We start from the raw sequence: 17,994 nt of genomic DNA, 5'->3' as shown, positions 1-17,994 counted from the left end.
GTTTGTTTGCTCCTACGCGTTACGCGGCCCTGTGCCCTTGGAATAACCCAGCTGGGATGGGAGCTTTGCATTACTTCCTCTCCTAAATCTTTTTTTGTTTTGTTTTGAGGAAAAGCCCACAGAGGCTGGCTGGCATGAGAGAGAGTYAGCAGCCTGCAGTCCTGGAGCCTGGGCTGGCCTGGGGTCTAGACTAGGAGAAGAGACCTGGTAGCTTCAAGGTTGCAGGAGGTCCCAGCCACTGAAAGCGGGAGGACAGCTTTCGGAGAAAGAGCTGAGACCTCCATCAGCTTMTCCATAGAGATGCTTCCTGCAGAGTCCTCTCCTAAGAGATGGGTTCAGCAAGTTTATCAGGCTTGGGCCTGGAGTGGGGGAGCTCACTCAGCTCCCTTTAGAGCCAGCTGCTGACAGCCAGGGTAGCCTGTTCTTCTGACACAGCTGAGTTTCTTCATACCTGAGCAACCTGGCTCCATCCAGCCAGCCAAATCCATGCAAGTCTCCTTAAGTACCCCGGGAGAAGCATCCAGCTCTGCCAGGTAGGTGGCAAGCTTTTGGGATCCTGGCTGGTCCATGGGCTCTGTCTGGCCGGCCCACCACTGGTCGGCCTCAGATCGGCATCCCAGGCTGGAAAGCGCTTTATGCAATCAATGCTGGTGGCTCTGCTCTCCGAGCTGCACAATGATGGTCCCAGAGCCTTACTGGGCATGCTGCCCCTGCCTTGCCACGGCTTGGGTTTGCCTTGATAAGCCTTGCCTGAGCCCCTCYCTTGTGCAAGGGCACTTGCTGGTCCCATTCTTCAGTGACATTTATTAAAGTCTAGGAAGGCTGTTGGAGGGCTGCTGTGAGCAAACATGCTGACCCTTGGTGTGGGACGGGTGTCACTGGTGCCAGCAATGCCCTGCCACTGCCCTGAGGCCGGTGCACCTTCTGGGATGTGATGCCGCTTCCCTGCCAGGATGCTAGCTCACTGCTGGTTTTATTCTGCTCCCTGAGTGCATTCACCTCAATTCCCGCTGGGGCCGGGTTATTTCTGAAGCGCTCCAAGGACACTGGTTGCTGTCACCGATAAGCAGAAATGGGCAGCTCCGCCCCAGCAGGGACGTTTCGTCAGCTGGGTTCAACATCCGCTACAGAAAACGTCTTCCTTTCTGGAGGAGTTTTGCTCCCACGAATTCACAGCGGACCCAGTCGTGGGACCCGTGATGCTGTTCTTGGTAAGTGGCAGCTGCTTGGTTCAGGTAGCTGGTGACATGGGTTTGCTAAGGGAGCTGGGCATGCTAGGAACTGCTTTTGGCTTTGTGTGAAAACATGTTAGAAGGTGGAAAGGAAAAGATAGGCCTAATTCTGCTCTCAAATGCTGGCGTAAATCCAGAGCACCCCTCACTTGAATGGGATTTCTCCAGGTTGACGTCACTGCGGAGGAGAGCAATATTTAGCTTCCGGCGGTCTGCATACTTCCAGCTTTCTGGCACAGAGCACTGGCTGTGGCCTGGAGGCCACTGCTCTGCTCAGGCAGTCTGTCAGTGCCTCTCCAGCCCCGCGTGGGCTGGGAACAGGCATGTGGTCAACTAAATATCCCACAGGCCTGGGTGCTGCTGCTCCGGTCGCCTAGGGCTGCCTGAGCTCCTGGGGCACCAAGAGCTGTGCCAAACTGTCCTGCCTGGTGGTGCTGGGCTGGAAAGGTCGGCTGGGTCTGTGTAGGACACTAGTCCTGATCCGAAGCCGCTTCCAAAGGCTACTTTGAGCAGCTCTTGTGCTTCCTGGGCACTGCCTGGGGGAGTGTGTCTTAGTTGCGTGCACATGCCCTGCGAGCGTACAAACCCCCTCTGGCATTTCGACTCTATGCCCTTGCATACCCACACACCCTTATCGCAAGCTCTGGGTCCAAAATTTTAATGAGAAATAGAAGTACGTAACGGGCATGTAGAAATGCAGTCTTGGGGAGCCTGCTCACTTTGTGACTAAGTGCTGATTTGGCCCGGTCTGCTCTGCAGTACTCTCCCTGCCACCCACTGCAGGTAGCACCCTGCCTGCGCCAGCTACAGAGACGCATGCAGGTTCCTCTGTGGTCTCAGTGAGTCCCTGCAGGCCTGGCTGTGGCCATGGCCCTGTAGGACGCGGGGCCTGCTGGTGAGGGCAGTGCGGCCCTGGTTGTCACAGGTCAAGAGCAGGGCTGGGGCGCAGGTGGAAAAGCAAGGATGCACTGCACGGGAGGGATCTGGGAGCAAAGTCTCCCACTCCYGCAAAGGCTGAGCAAGGGCAGCGCTGGGGCAGTCTGCAGGATGCGGCCAAGGGGATGCCCTCGTGGGCTGCGCCATGCTGTCATGGCCAAAAAGGGTTGCGCCTGCTGTATTTCTCAGCACAAAAGCTGCTTCCCCTGGCAGCGGCTGCCCGTGAGAGAGGCTGCAGGTTGTGGGGTGCAGTTTTTTGTCCTGCTGAAGCAGTGCGTGGGGCAGGGCTGGCCCCAGCCATGGCACAGGGATGAGCCTCAGGTCCTTCTCTAGTGCAGGGTGACGGTCTACACGGTGCTGGGGCTGGGGTCCCTGCTGGTGGGGGGGCTCCCCCAGCCCTGCCCTCCATCCTGCCAGTGCTACGACATCTCCAAAGTCTTCTGCTCGGAGGAGAGGATGCGGGAGATCCCCGCAGGGCTCCCGGGAAATGCCACCCAGCTCTTCTTCGTGGAGACAGCCCTGAGCAGCCTCCGCAGCGGGGCCCTGGGCTCCAGCACCACCCTCACCAAGCTGGTGTTCCTCAACAACAACATCCAGGTGCTGGAGGCTGGCACATTTCAGGGGCTGCCCAGCCTCACGGAGCTGGAGGTCTCGGGCAACCCGCTGTCGGCCGTCAGCCCCGGGCTCCTGGCCGGCCTGCCCAGCCTCAGCAAGCTCTCCCTGGGCTCCAACGCCATCCGCTCCCTGGAGCCAGGGCTCTTCGGCGCCGCGGGTTCCCTACAGGACCTGCGTTTGCGGAGGAACAAGATCGAGGTGCTTCCCCCTGAGATCTTCCACCCGCTCCGGCACCTCCACACCTTGGACCTCTCCCAGAACGCCGTGGCTGAGCTGCCGCCGGGGCTCTTCGCCCCCCTCACCTCCCTCCGCATCCTGAAACTGAGCGACAACCTGCTGGCCCAGGTGCCGCCCGGCGCCTTCAGCAGCCTGGGGCACCTCAGCGAGCTCCACCTGGACGGCAACCGGCTGGCAGAGCTGCCACGCGGCKCCTTCGCCGGCCTCGGGAGGCTGCGGCGGCTGCAGCTGCAGCACAACGCCTTGGGCAGCCTGCGCCCCGCCGTCTTCTCCTGCCTCCCCAACCTCACCTCCCTCAGCCTGGAGGGCAACCGCCTCGCCGCCCTGCCTGCCGCCCTCTTCCAGGGCACCCCGCAGCTCCTCGACCTCTCGGTGGCCCGTAACCGGCTGGAGACGGTGCCCGAGGGCGTCTTCGCCAACCTCTCGGAGGTGCAGACCCTCGCGCTCTCGCACAACAGCCTGGCGCACCTCCCCGCCGGGGCTTTCCGGGGCCTCTCCAGGCTCACGGCGCTGCGGCTGAGCCACAACCACCTCTCCAGCCTGGCGCCCGGCCTCTTCGCGGGGCTCGCCCGCCTGGCGGCGCTGGCGCTGGAGCACAACCGCCTGCCGCGCCTGCCCCCGGGGCTCTTCGACGCCAACGGCGAGCTGGTGCGCGTGGGGCTGGCGGGCAACCCCTGGGTGTGCGACTGCCGCCTCGCCTACCTCCTGGGCTGGCTGCAGGGCTTCGCCGACCCCCTGGCCCACGCGCCGGCCTCCTGCGCCGAGCCGGCTCCCCTCCAGGGACGCTCCCTCCTGGAGGCAGCGGAGCAGCAGCTGCCGTGCCGGGGCGCCCCGGGGGAGCCGGCGCCGGAGGAGGAGGAGGAGGAGGAGGAGGAGGCGCCGGGGCAGTGCGCCTACAGCGACGCCGAGGGCAGCGTGCACGTGGCCTGCGATGCCACGGGCTGCCGGCAGCTCAGCCTGCGCCTGCCCGCGGCCCCGGGGCCGGGGCTGCCCTACCGGGGCGCCTGGGTGCTGCGCTCCAGCTGCGGCGCGCTGCACCTCAGCGTCAGCATCGCGGCGCGCGGCGGGGAAGGGGAAGGGGAAGGGGYCGCGGTCCCCGCYGGAGCCTCCGCTCCCTGAGGGCTCGGGCGCGYGCCCGCTTCTGCTCCGCCTGGACCGGCTGCTGCGGCTCCGAAACCCGCCCGAGAAGCACTGCTCCGTCCCACCTGCTCTCCCTGCCGCCGGCACCAACCGTCGCCAAACGCAAGAGCTGGACTGGTGGTATTTATTCTCGCAGCCAGGTGTTCCCTGTATATTTCAAGTATCATTAAATTGTATATATGTACTTCTGTGCGGCCAGTTCCCAGGGTGGAGAGAAGAAACGCAATCTTTTCCCCGGCCTCTGCCCGAGTGCTTGGGGGAAGCAGCGAATGTGGCTGTAATCCGAGAGGGACTTGTCACCTGCCTCCAGGCTGGGGCGTCCCCGACAGCAAGGCCATGCTTGGGGCGTGCTGGGGAGCTGGTRCCCGCGGGTGAGTACGTGCTGGTCTCTGGCGTGGTTATCACTGCCCCCTGCGTCTCTCCAGTGCCAAATCCCATCCCACTTCCCCGTGCTGTGCAGTGACCCTGCTGTCAGCCAGCATTAATCCCCTGGGCACAAGTTTGGTGAGGGGTGTCCAAGGGAGARGCTGGTCAGCCCATGGGCAAGGTGGCTAGGGCTGCCTTGCTGCCGGGTGGGATTCACCGGGAACCATCCCGCGGCTGCCCCTGGCCTGTCCCCCAGGCCTCCCTGCGGGGCTTCGCCTGGAGCCRCACGGCACGGCCCTGTCTGCCTGCCGGAGACGGGCTCAGGGCGACGGGTGCGAAGTCCCAGCAGCGCCGCCCGCCCAGGGGAGGCAGGTAAGGCGCGCTCTTCCCTAGAGGAGGGATGCTACACGAGTGTGTGTGTGTGTGCGTGACCCAGCAGGCTCTGCGATCTGCTGCCCTGCAGTCCAGCATGCCCAGCACAGCCTTTCTCCCTGTCCCCACTGGGGCAAGGGGTTTGCTGTGCAGTGTTGCTGCACCATCTTGTGGCCGATGGGACACGGGACTCTCCWGAGCCAGAGAGAGCTGGGATGGCCCAGAAGAGGCCTGGCCACCCCCCCCCCCGAGCTGCCCCGTGCCTCCTGACCCTGCCTGCACTTAGAGGAACTTGGGGTCTTCTCTTGAAGATTTGCTGGGTTTGCTCTTCCTGGGGGCTGGTGTCCCAGGTGCTCTGGGACCACCCCAGCCCAGCCGGAGCAGCGAGGCACCACGGGGACCCAGCGTGGTCACGCTCACCTCCCCGCAGGGCTGCTCAGCTCCAGCTCAGCAGTAYGCAGACCCAGCTGTGTTATGTCAATCCCACAGCAAGGCCCTTTTGGCAAATACTGGTCTTGGATAGGGCAGACTTTCACTCCATCCCTTTTCTGCTCTTTGCTTGCTTCCCTCCCACCCTTGAAAGAACACGGATCCTCTCTCCCACAAAAACTCATGTGCTCCTGGTGGATGTGCCTGCGCGAGAGGCTAAGGAGGTCCAGGTTTGTGTGCAACCCCCTGGGGCCGTGCTGGGGACACGAGTCTTAGTTGTTTGCATCAACGAGCTTAGCTGGCTTGGCTGGAAAACCAGCCCTGTTAGCCCTGGTGGGGGCTGCAGCCTGACAGCACCAGCCTCCTTCCAGCACGCCAAGTTATAGCAYTGGCAGCACAGAGCTGTTCCAGCTGGGAGTCTTCTCCTCCCACACGCACTCGTGCTCGCACGCATGTTTCCTGCTGCAGAGGAGGKTTAATTAGCACCATTCGTGGCGCCAAGGCGATTACCCCGGCCTGCCACCTCCCCCAGGCCCAGCTCGCCGGGAAGGTGAGGTCCCCAACGCTCAGCGGTTACTCACAGGGGGTCTGGGTTCGCCCTTGAGTCCCTTTCCTCTTGCCTGTCCTCTGTTGGTGCACAGTGTGAAACTGCTGCTCCGTTGCAACGTAGAAGAGCTGGGGTTTCCGAGATGATAGATGGGCTTCCTTCAAGGAGAGCCAGCATGTTTTGTGTTAAAGGCGACGTGCGTATGGGGTTTATGCTGGAGGGGGTAAAGTTGCTGAATACGTGCAGTAATTTGGAATGCTTGTTAATTTGCCAGGAAAGGCATAGTGAAGCCTGGTAAGCATGAGCTGAACTTTTATAAGAGGTGAAAACCGAAGAAGAAATGTTAAAGTGCAATTACCCAGTGGGATGTGATAAGCTCCCTGACATTTTAAGTCTTTGAATCAGACAGGGTGTTTTGTCCCACAAGGCACTGCACCTGCCGGGAGCCCTGGGTTCCCCCCCGGAGGCCTTTGGCTTGTGTTATGGTGGAGGTGAGCCCAGGGCACGACCACAGGTCCATCGCTCGGCAGCCTGAGCCTTCGAGCAGAGCAGCAGCTGTGCGTGCCGAGTCATAGCCAGACGTCAGGGGATCTGTCCAGCAGAGTCACAGACATCGTCACTGTTGCAGGCTTAACGAAATAGCTTCAGAGCGATGCCTTTTAGCCAGCTCAGGAAGAAGGAAGCATTTGGAAATTTTTACTGGGAAAAGCCCCAGTAAAAGAATCTCCTTTCTGTTGTGTTGACGGGGGTGGTGGCTGTGAGGCCGATGGGTTATGCTGCCGGAGATATGAGACTGTGGAGACCATCGGCTATTGAACAGGCTGGACTGGAGATCTTCAGCTTTCCGTGGATGTGGCTGGTCAAGTGGTGCCAGCAGATAACACCTAGGGGCTACGTGCCTCCCCTCATCTCGAAGAAGTTTCAGGGACTGCTCCCTGTGCCGGCAGCCTGGCTGTGCTGCACCGGGGCATGCAGTCCCCGTGCTGCCCCTTATCTCCCTGTGCAGCCGACATCGTGAGAAACCAAACCCTGCGCCTGCTACGGGGATAAAGAGGCCTCGGCCTCACCAGGTGGAGGGATCCCCTCGTTTGGAGGCCTCGCTCTCCGTTTGGCTCGGCTCGCCTCTGGAGTGGCTGGAGTGGCTGCCTGCGCTGGGCTGGAAGTGCTTGGCCAAGTAAGTGATGCAAAATGCTTTTCTGCTCTTTAAAAACAGGAATGTGCCAGAAAGGGCAGTTCTGGGGGGACTGTCATTCCTCCGCAGCAAGGCTGCAAGGCTCTAATCGTGTGCCTTTTCCTGTGGTTTGTCCCACCTTGTTCCTGCTCTGCGGGAGAGAGAGAGAGGCAGGCCATGCTGAAGCTCCATGCAGCCAGCTACGATGAGGGAGTCTTAAAAGCACTTTGTGGTTCAAAACTGTTTATTTTCATTCCTGTGCGCCCAGCCCAGCCTGTCCTGTCTGTGCATGAAATCCAGGCCATCTGCTCTGCCCCTGCAGCTGCAGTGAAGCATGCACTTTTATACTCTTAGCCCCCAGCTCCTCCACCTGAGTTACCCTTGGAGAGAGGATGGACAGGGATCAGCAGTGGCTTTTGGCCCTGGGAAACCCTGTGGGGAAGTAAGCACATACCTCACCTCTCATATTTCTCTGTTTGAACCCAATGGTTTTCAGTCTTCTGGATTTGCTGACCTCTAAACATTTTCAGAGAGTCTGTAGGTCTTTTCATAGGAAATGTCACCTCCCAATGTAAGCTTTCTCCATAGTAAGCTTTGGATGCCCAAGAAGCAGTCCACATCCCTTTCTCCTACTCTCACCTATGGCTGTGAATAACAAAATGAAAAATACTGCTGGAGTATGATGCTCTCTGCTGTTAAACCAGAGCGAATGTCTTAGCTGGATGTTTCAGAATGACGAGGTGGAAGTGGGGGATATTTACATGGCTTCTAACTGCAGGCTGTGGCTTCCACATCATGGCCCTAAAYGTAGGCCACCAAATGGTTAATTTGTGGATATTAATGGGCCTAGTCCTAAGTATAAAGCTCAGTTGCTACCCACAGATCAGCCATTTCTATCTGAAAAAGCTGCATAAGAAAGGCCAAACTGTGATGTGATTAGCAGGAACCTTGAAAAAGAGCTATTTAGAAGGAATACTTTAAATAATCCTCCTGAACTAAAAGAAGTGCCAATAATAGCAAGTCCATCCAGCACAGTGTGCTCTGCAGAGGTGTCTGACCAAGGATGGGCACAGAAACCTACAGCAGGACAGCTAGAAGAGAAAGGAAAAGGGATGCACCAGGCATCATTGCTTCAGTGTATCTGCTTCTGGCAGCCCTGGGTGACACTGGACAGTCCCCAGGAGCTGCGCTGAGAGGCTGGGGTGGCACCACTGCATACCACCATGAATGACCTAGAAAAACGTGTCCTTCCTAGTAAAGGGCAACTGGTGTTGTTGGACTTGTGCTGGGTGTCTCACTGTCATGGTTGTTGTTACAAAAATTACAGTAATGCTGTTTTTTCCACAGATGCATTGCATAAGGTGGTCAGCTGTTTTAAGCTGTAAATTTATTGGCAAATTMTGAGTAAACAAGGTCTTCTGGTCTTGGCTGGCTACTAGGACCCTTTCCAATCTGCTGCAGTAGCAAGCAAAGGGCTGACTGCTACCGTTGTTATATGAATCAGCTACGGCCCTGCTGAGTAACTGGTCCCMCTGGGGCAGTGCTAACAGGCAGCAGCACTTCGCCTTCTTCACCCAGATGCACGTCCAGCCTGAACCCAAGTGTAGGAGAAGGCGAACAGAGAACAGACACTGTTTAGCCTGTGCCTCTCCTGGAGTGTCTCCCCTCTCCCACACTTGAGTTTTGAGTTGGTGCTCTCTCCATTTCTCTCCAAACCCTAGTATCAACAGAAGTGAATTCTTGTAAATGCAGTGTACTTTGGCTTGTACAATCTTTCTCTTTCATAAAATGAGTTATGATATGTGCGTAGAAGAGTGCTGAGAGCTGAATGACAGTGTCATACCATAATTCATGAGCTGTGGACACAGATTTTATTTTTCTTCATATCTGACATCTGAAAACTTCTTTTTTTCAGGACAATGTACCAGCATTTCCTTTTCCTTTTCTTCCTCTCCTTCCATCCCTATAAATGCCAAGAGCAAATCTTGAGTGAAGATCAGTATGAAACCCCCAAGGATTACCAGGAGGTCTACAGAGGGACCAAAAATGATGTCAAAGAGATCCCAAAGATTGCAAAGCCCTTCATTTCTGAGATGATCTTTGTACAGACCAGCATCACTGCTATAAGGAAAGGTGCCTTCAGATACATGCCCAGACTGATCAAAATTCTGTTTATTGGCAACAAAATCAAGACAGTTGAACCAGGAGCCTTTGACGGTTTGGAGAAACTGAGGGATTTGGAAATCTCTGGTGCCTCATTAGAAGAACTATCTGTGGGTACTTTCCAAAACCTCCCAAGCTTGCAGAGACTGGAGCTGAGAGACAGCCACATCAGGCAGATCCCCAAAGGACTGTTTGATGGGCTGGAGAATTTGGGAGAGCTCTCCCTGCACATCAATGCAATCCCTTCTCTCCCAGAAGGCATCTTTGATTCTCTTGCCAATCTGATGTTTTTGGACTTGGCTAGAAATAGGATCAGGGCTTTTCCTAGGGATGCCTTTAGCAAACTCTCCCAGCTGCAAGTCCTCCGGCTGTATGAGAATGAGCTTCAGGACCTCCCAGAGGGGTTGCTGGATGGTCAGTTGGGGCTGCTGGAGCTCAGCCTCCAGAGGAACAGACTCAGGGTGCTGCCACCCACCCTCCTGAAGAACCTGCCCCACCTGGAGAAACTCCTCTTGGACAACAACCTCCTCAGGATTCTCCCATTTGAGGGTTTTTTTGGTTTAAACAAACTGAAGCTGCTGACCCTGGGTTCAAACCACATTGTGGAGCTTCCCAGCTGCCTTTTTGACATCATGCCACAGCTCCGGGAGCTGGACCTGGGCAGGAACAGTTTGGCCACACTTCCAGATGGCATCTTTAGAAACCTCACATCTCTCAACAAACTCACGTTGTCTCAGAACAAGCTAACAGCCCTACCAAGAGGAGCCTTCACTGGGCTCAGCAAGCTCTCAGACCTCCAGCTGGACACAAATCAGCTCTCTTCTCTGGACAACGAGGTCTTTGCTTCTCTCACAAATCTGAAAACCCTCAACCTTCGAAAAAACCAGCTGCAGAGTATTCCCCATGGGCTTTTGGACCCCTTGGGGAGGCTCAGCTCACTGTATCTCAGTGAGAACACATGGAGATGTGACTGCAACCTTTGCTACCTGCACAGCTGGATCCAGGGCAACACTGAGAAAGTTAAATTGCCCACCCAAGTGGCATGCAAGAGTCCACCCCACCTGGCAGGGCAAGCAGTAATGTCACTGAGGGACGACCAGTTAATTTGCCCAAATACTCTGCCTCCTTCAGTTTCTTTCACTCCACCTCTGCCGTTCACCTCCTTGTCATCACAAGGGATGTCAACTATGCTATCACCAAGGGCCTTCCCAACTGCAGTGCTGACCACTCTGTCCCCAGGGGCCTTCCCAATCTTGGCACTGCCAACCACGCCACTGCCTGCAGCCATTCCCACCATGTTGCCAACTGTGCCACCAAAGGCATCCATCAATGCTCCATCACCAACCATATCCTTGGAGGCCCTCATTGCCAAATCATCACCAGCTGTGCTGCTGGAGGCCTCCATCACCACCCCATCTCCAACCATGCCACCGGAGGCCTCCATCACCACCCCATCTTCGACCACGCCACTGGAGGCCTCCATCACCACTCCATCTCCAACCATGCCGCCAGAGGCCTCCATCATAACCCCATTGCCAGCTGTGCCGCCGGAGGTCTTCATCACCACCCCATCTCTGACCATGCCACCGGAGGCCTCCATCACCACCCCATCTCCCACCATGCTGGCGGAGGCCTCCATCACCACCCCATCTCTGACTGTGTTGCCGGAGGTGTCCATCACCACCCCATCTCCGACCGTGCCACCGGAGGCCTCCATCACCACCCCATCTCTGACCATGCCACCGGAGACCTTCAGCTTTGGTTCAACACCAGCCATCATAAGACTGCAGCTTCCTGGAGTCACCACCATGGAGCCCACACCATCCACACCAGCTCCTGCTGCCACACTAGTGTCAGCCACCACACTGGCAGCCACCGCTGGACAAATGCCCCCTGTTCCTCCAGCACCCACGGAGAGGCCAGCAGCCATCCCTCTGGGGACTCTCAGCACCTCCCTTGCCTCAGGCTCCCYGTCAGTGCTCCAGCCACTCCACAGGGCTGCCGTGCCAGGCATGGCCATGCTGGCATCGCACCCACCATCCGACCAAGCCTCTAAGCCAAGTGGAGAGTGGGACCAGGCCATGGTGCAGTGCTCATCCACCGTCAGCACCCAGCCCTCAGCCACAGCCTCCCAGCACAATTCTGCCTGCCAGCACCCTCTCAGCCCCCTCTCAACGTCTCCTGCGTCTTCTGTCCTCACCATTGCTGCCACGTGGGGCCGTGCGAGCACCCAGCCAGCCTCCCTGCCTTCGTCCTCTTGCTGGTTTCATGCTTGGGGCTGCACCTTGCACTCCAGCCACCAGTACTGCCAGGTCTCCCTTGCCTTGTACTTGTCTATGCTCGTGCTAGAAATTGGTTGCACATTCCTGGGGGTGAATCTGGCCCTTCTCCTCTACAAAGCCACCCGCYGCAGAGGCGGACCTGTGGCGTTGGTGAGGCTGGTGAGCGTCCAACCCCTGGCAGCCGTGCGCCCATGCCAGAGCGTCCACCAGGCCTTGGGATGTGGGGCTGCCCCAGGGCCCCCTGAGGAGGCGCCGGCACCACTTTGAGCGTTGCTGCTCCTGCACAACCAGCACGCTTAGTGCAGCTGGTGCATCTCCACTTTGTGATTTAGCGTTCCTGCATCCTCTGGAGTAAGGGAGGGCAATTTGCCCATTAATCTCAGCTGGAGCCTGGAGCCGTGCTGGTGGCACAGGGCTGTGCGTGCTTGCAGCACAGCGGTGCTGCTTTGTCTCGCGGTCCTGCCCTGCACACACCATGCGGGCTCTTGGYGCAGGCAGGAGCGGGGCATCAGCACAGCTCTGTGTGCAATGCTGGGGGACCAGGGGCCTTGGCACAGCTCTCCCAGCACTGTTTTTCCTCTTTGCCTTGCTCCCTTGGTCCTGTCAGTTACTACAAGAGGGGAATCCCAGGAGCAGGGTGTCCCAGGACCTCTCTGTGCTGGGGATGGTTTTGGGGTGCCCCTAGTCCGGCCCTGGAGAGGCTGTGAGCCTGTGGGACCGGGGCTGCCCCGTCCCTGGTGGCACTGCCTCATGGGCCCTTCTGCCAAGTGACACTAGATGGCATCCCTGCACCGACAGTGGCTGCCACCGCCTGTCCCGCTGCCGCTCACGGCCACAGAGGATGACTGCAGCCCTGGAGGCCCTGCTCTGACATGTCCGAGACCCTGCTGCCAGCGCTCATGGTCGTGCTACAGGACAGGTCCACACCGGTACATCCATCAGGCAACTCTGAACTCTTCCTCTCTCTTTCTCAGTTTCCACCTTACTGATATTAAAGTCTGCCGTGTGCGTCTCCGCCATGCGCTAAAGGGCTGATGATAGGAGTGTTTCTATGCCAGGCTCTTTTTTGACGTAGTCTCCTGTGGTGGTTGCCCACTGCTGGCTGGGGCACGGGGTCCCCGAACCAGTGCAAGCTGTCAGAGAGCTATGTTGGACCAGAGTTGCAGCCTCTCCTGTTGGTCTGACAGACACAGGCAGTGACAGAGCGAGAAAACTGATGGTTTTTTTCCCCCCCCCTCTCTTAAATCTTGTACCCCCAAAAGCTCTTTAAGATGCTGCATGTCCTGGTTTCTCTGTCAGAGTAACATTTGAATACGGCCAATCACTTTGTTCTCATACAATAATTTAACCTGGACCTGTACCCAAAATCCAGGCTAAGTGCCAGTTCCTTTGAAGTTCAGAAAGAGGTGGGTAACTTTCCTCATAAACGAAGTTTTGATGTGTGTGTTCACCTCTGCACTTCTGGGCTGCAGCCAGGGCCAAAAAAGGGAAGTGCCAAACTTAAACAAAAGCGTCTGTTTCTGTGGCTTTTCTGGCATCGCAGGAAGTGGTGAAACTTTCACTAGAGAGCTTTATCCCAGGAGATTTTTGAGCCTGATTTCGAGAGCTGTGCAAAGACTACTATGACTTGCTAAGCCTTCTGTTCAGCAACTTCAGATCCCTGCAGGCTGGGAGACTTGCAGAGATGACGTTGCTCTTGCTGTAAGGCAGGAGACGTGGCCAAGCCCCGACTCCGAGGTCTCTCGGTGCTGCTCGCTCACAGCCTCTCCCCGTAGCTAGAATTGCCCTCTGCGGCACAGCCTGGGGGCTGAACACCAGCTCCCATTTGGCACAGAAATAACTTTCCTGCCATCGTGATTAGCAAAAGCCTGAGGACGTGAACCCTGATGGCTTGCAAGGCAGGMGGCAGCCAGGAGGAGCAGCTAATTATTGCACTGGAGAGGGGGCAGCTCCATTGTCAAGTACCCGCCCGCTATGTTATTTAGGTGTGTTCTCTCCTCGTCTGGCGTTTTCAGCATAAAAGTCACTGTAACCATTTGCACACTGTGGGGGAAARTGATGGCACTAAAGCCAGGCGATGTCGTGGGGTCTGAGCGAGGCCCGGACATGGTGGGGTTCTCACCTCACCAGCCCACATCCAGGTTTTCAAGCAAGGGTGAAAAGCTGCCACAGCTCTTGGTGGCCCCATGTCTGCGTGGCGATAGCTCGGGAGATGCAGAGCAGGATGGCCTGGGCAGCCACCAGGTCTGGCTTTCACAGGAGCTAAGGTGGGGGACAGATGGATGATCCTCGTGTTTAGCTGTAGATGCTGCTAGATGCAGGCTGAAGAAGTGTCCCCAGCAGTGAAATAAAGCAGGTGCTGTTTCTTGTTGTGGCTCTTAGGGCACTTATTTTGCTCAAGACTCTGAGCAGTGGTGACTTAGCCCTGTGCCACCCGCGCTGTCCCCAAGTTTAACTACCCCAGTTATTGCAAGGTTGAATTTGTCTGTAAATCCTTGCCTTTGCCTCTCGAGCCTGCTCCATCCTGCCCTGCCCTGGAGTGTCCTTCCCTGGGTGCAGTGTGTAGGCGCTGCTGGTTCGGGGCCTCGGGGAGGACAGCGTGTGTAAATCGACAGTCAGGCCATGTGTTGCACAAGGAGGGTCCAACGAGAGCAGCCGCTTGTGTCTGCAAATCCTGCTGTTTTGTGCCAGAACACAGCTCGAGCCCAAAGCGCTGTCAGGCGTAGCACTGTATAGTGGCTAAATTTATTCCCCGTGCCAGGATCTGCCAGTAACTGCGTGATTTGCACATCGGGTGAATCAAAACTCCAGCTCTAGGACCCCGRGAGCTGGGGGGGGTGTCCTGGACTCAAGCCACATCGGGAAAGAGATGCAGGTGCCTGCACCTTCCTGACCTGCTCCTCGACCTGAGCGCTCAAGCGCTGCAGTGCCAAAGAGCAGAGGAGGCAGCTGTAGGACGGGTCTGTCTGGGACACCTTCCCCTCTCCCTTTACACCTCCGGGACTGGGCTCTGCAGACCTCCCCGGGCGGCGAGGGGCCAGACCCCTGCCAGCACTGCCCGCCTGTTGAGATGGGCTGCCGCGGTGAGGCAGCCAGGAAACCTCCTCCCTGGTGGGACCGCGCACGGGAGCTCGCCTGCCTCGTGTGGGACCGAGGGGACCAGAAAGGTGCTTGGTGTCAGGGTATATGTCTATGGCYACGTGTTAGGGACCCTGGGTATATGTCTTTGCCAAGAGCCTGTGCAGTGTTGCAGGACGTTCAGCTGCTCCTTGAAGTCCTGATGACGTCTGTGAAATACCATAGGCGAGAGCGGGGCAGCACATCTGCACGGGATGGAGCAAACGGCTCCGAAGCCGGGCCTGGCACTGTGGGTAATGAGACACAGATGAGGGGAAGGGAGTGTTTTTCCTGGCAGTCCATATGGGCTCAACTTAATACATGATTTAGAGGGTTTGAAAGCGGGGCCTGGCTGCTGGGGAACAGAGCCCTGAACACTTCCCAAGGCGGCAGAGGGGGGGGTCTCCTTTTGCGTTTCAGATATTTAATGGCCCAGTGCAGTCTAAATAGGGAAGCACTTCGGGGTGAGATTAGCACAACATAATCACATCTTAAAAGGTCTTCAGAGACACAAAGCACGTCCGCTTTCCTATTAATTACTTGTTAATAAAGCTGGGGTCAGGGCCAGAGGTGTTCACTCCAGAGCGCACTGATGCCGTCTTTGCAGTGGTGCGTTCTCCTGTCGGACACGTGTCTGAAATCAGTGCAAAGCCCTGCCCGCGCCGCTGTAACCATCGCCTCCACGCGCACCAGTCCTGCTCTGGAAACTAATGGCCAACATTCCTACAGCAGTCTTTAAAACTAATTTGCCCTATAATACCCCGAAAGGGCCATGCCTTTCCAAGTGCCCAGAACACCTCCGAGTACTATAAAATAATAATAGCCAGGGCGTTCTCAGCACGGGAATTTCCTGCTATGATTGATTTCCAATTTACAATGAAAATACAGCCTTCTGTGTGTCTGGGGAAAGGGCTAGAGCAGCTGGCTCGTGGACAGGAGTTAGCTTCCTCCATCGCTTAGGGGCAGACCCCCAGAGGGCTAAAGCTGTGTTGATCCGGTAGGAATTAGCAGCGGTTCCCATTCAGCTGGCCCTGGCTCGGTGCTGCCGGGGAGGGAACGGGCATGCGGTCTGTCCTGGGCTGCCCCATCAGCCACTGYGGGATCCCCGGTGAACCGGTGGGCCCATGCCCACAGCAGGCGACTGTGAGGTACCTGCAAGGGGAGACTGGACCAAGGAACGTGTAATCTCCACGTGCGGAGCTGAGGACCACTCGCACCTCCACTGCAGCCGGCTCCTGGTGTGACCCCTGTTCCCAGCACACCTGGGTGGCCGGGTTTGGGTCCTTGTGTCACCCCGCGGGGATTCGGCCCCAGGGAGTCTGAGAGGTGGCTGTGCATGGACCGTGGTGACATGCCAGCAGGGCTGATCTCCACAGAGCTACAGGTGGCCCCTTATTTTCTAAAACATGGGGCCTTGCAGACACCTGGATGGCTGAGCGAGAGCGTAGGGCCAGCTCTTGCCTGTGTAAGATGGTTTGAAATCAGGTCTGCTTCGTCCTAGGCATGTGCACAAGGTAACCAAGGACTGGTGCTCTCCTTGCTTTCAGCTGAACCAGGGCCACCGTGCAGGAATAAGAGGTTAATGGGGCCACAGAGGAGCACAAGAGGAGTTTGGCCGCTAGCAGGTGCGGGTAGCATGTCCTGGGGGTGTGACATGACCAGGCAGCCTGTGGGGAAAATACACTTGGACTTCCTGATCAATGAGCAAGAACAGCCAGGGAGCAAGTGAAGGAGAGGCAGCGCCTCTGGCAGTCAAGCAGCAGCAGAGCCGGGGTGGAGAGCCCCCATGCCRGGGAGCCAGCTCTTCCCGCGCAGGGTGCTCAGACCCCTGATGCAACTGCGTCCCGCTGAAGCCCAGGCGTTGCTGGTGTGACTTGCACCGAGCTCAGTCCCCGTGCGTGGCAGCAACCTGTCTGGTCTCGGCAGCCTGCCTGGGGGCTCTGCACCCCCGTCTGGGTCTCGGCAGCCTGCCTGGGGGCTCTGCACCCCCGTCTGGGTCTCGGCAGCCTGCCTGGGGGCTCTGCACCCCCGTCTGGGTCTCGGCAGCTTGCCTGGGGGAGCTGCACCTGCTGCATCCTCACGCTGCCGCTGGAGATGTGAGCAGCCTTTGGAGGCGCCTGTTTGAGGAGGGGGTGGCTGTGGCCGCATTTCCAGAGCTGCTCTCTATGCGCGGGTCAGGGCGGCTGTAATCCAACACCCCAACAGCAGGGCGCCCGCCAGCACTCTTGCTGTCAGCTGAAAGTCGGGTGTTTAATGCATGAAGATAGCCGGCACGCTTCCCAGAGCTGTCAGTGCCGGAGAGCYGACGGGCTGTGACAAAACCAGTGGCCGACTGCTGTAGCTGGATCAGGGCTRTGCTCTGCTCAAACCGTGCCGGGGTATGTGCCCAGCAGTGCGGGTGCCTGGGTGGTGCRGAGCAACATGGAGTGATGCTCCCCAGCGTGCTCTCCTGCTCCGCTGCGGTCCCCTGGGCTCCCAGAGCAGCAGGGGATGGGAGAGAGCCTTTGCTCTGAACAGCTCTTCAGGCCTTTTCCATCCGTGAATGTCTCTGGTTTGCTTTTTGAACGCAGGTAAGTTTTGGGCATCAGCAGCACCCTGCAGCAGGGAGGCCCCAAGACCACCTCCCTGCTGCGCAAGGCAGCACCTCCTCGTGCTCCCGTCCTGCTGGCTGCTCCTGGCATGTGACGCCCCCGGTTCCCGTGCTGGAAAAGAGGTGAGCAGTCGATCTCTGTACAACATCTCCAGGCTGCTTGTGAATCTGCAAGCCTCTTCCACATCCTCCCCCAGCTGCCGTGACTGCCTGAGGCCCTTGCTGCCAGCCTCTGGTGGCGACCAGTTTGGAGCAGAGGCTGGAGGCAGCGGCAGCGGGGTCGAGCTGCTCGGATGCTCCGGCCTGCTCCCGCCACCTGCCTCCGGTCCCCCGGCTGCCCGGCGGGGCCCGCAGCGCTGCCAACGGTGCAGCCCGCGCAGCGCCCCACGCGCCGGGGCCCCCGCGGGCGGGAAGGGGGAGGCAGCCGAGCGGCAGCCCTTTCTTGTGGCTAGCAGGGGCGGAGGGCCATGAACACCTGCACCGGGGCGACTTGCAAAATAACCCCGGCTGGTGAGCAAACCCGGGCCTCCGGCAGACGAGCCCCCCCGCCGGCCCACGTGCCCCCGGCTCGCAGCAGCGCGGCCTCGGCTTCCTCCCCGGGCGCTTGTGCCGCAGATGCGCCGGCAGCCGGCGCCTGCCCGGCCGCCGGATGCGGTGTGAGCCCCCCGTCTCCGGCGAGCGCCCGCGCTGGTGGGGGCGGCGGGGCTGCTTGCACGGGGCGACCTCGGCGCCGGCACATGGGGCGCCGGGCCTCGGTCCTGCTGCTTCGCGCCTCGCGCTGCCGCTGGCTGCAGCGG

The 17,994-nt window shown here is 58.4% G+C and overlaps 1 protein-coding gene across 1 annotated transcript; it reads left to right on the top strand.

Moving 5' to 3' along the window:
* Window positions 1-1,090: 1,090 nt before the first annotated feature.
* Window positions 1,091-12,530, top strand: LOC112962132. Its single transcript, XM_026058030.1, has 4 exons — window positions 1,091-1,211; window positions 2,502-4,124; window positions 6,762-7,048; window positions 8,961-12,530. Exons 1-4 carry the CDS (start codon window positions 1,200-1,202, stop codon window positions 11,755-11,757), a joined length of 4,719 nt encoding a protein of 1,572 aa, XP_025913815.1. The 5' UTR covers window positions 1,091-1,199; the 3' UTR covers window positions 11,758-12,530.
* Window positions 12,531-17,994: the final 5,464 nt, after the last annotated feature.

This window comes from Apteryx rowi, unplaced genomic scaffold, assembly GCF_003343035.1.
Source record: "Apteryx rowi isolate R43461 unplaced genomic scaffold, aptRow1 scaffold_142, whole genome shotgun sequence".
NCBI classification, from domain to species: Eukaryota; Metazoa; Chordata; class Aves; order Apterygiformes; family Apterygidae; genus Apteryx; species Apteryx rowi.
The sequence above is the reverse complement of the archived record's forward strand: the minus strand, read 5'-3'. Positions and strand labels throughout refer to the sequence as shown.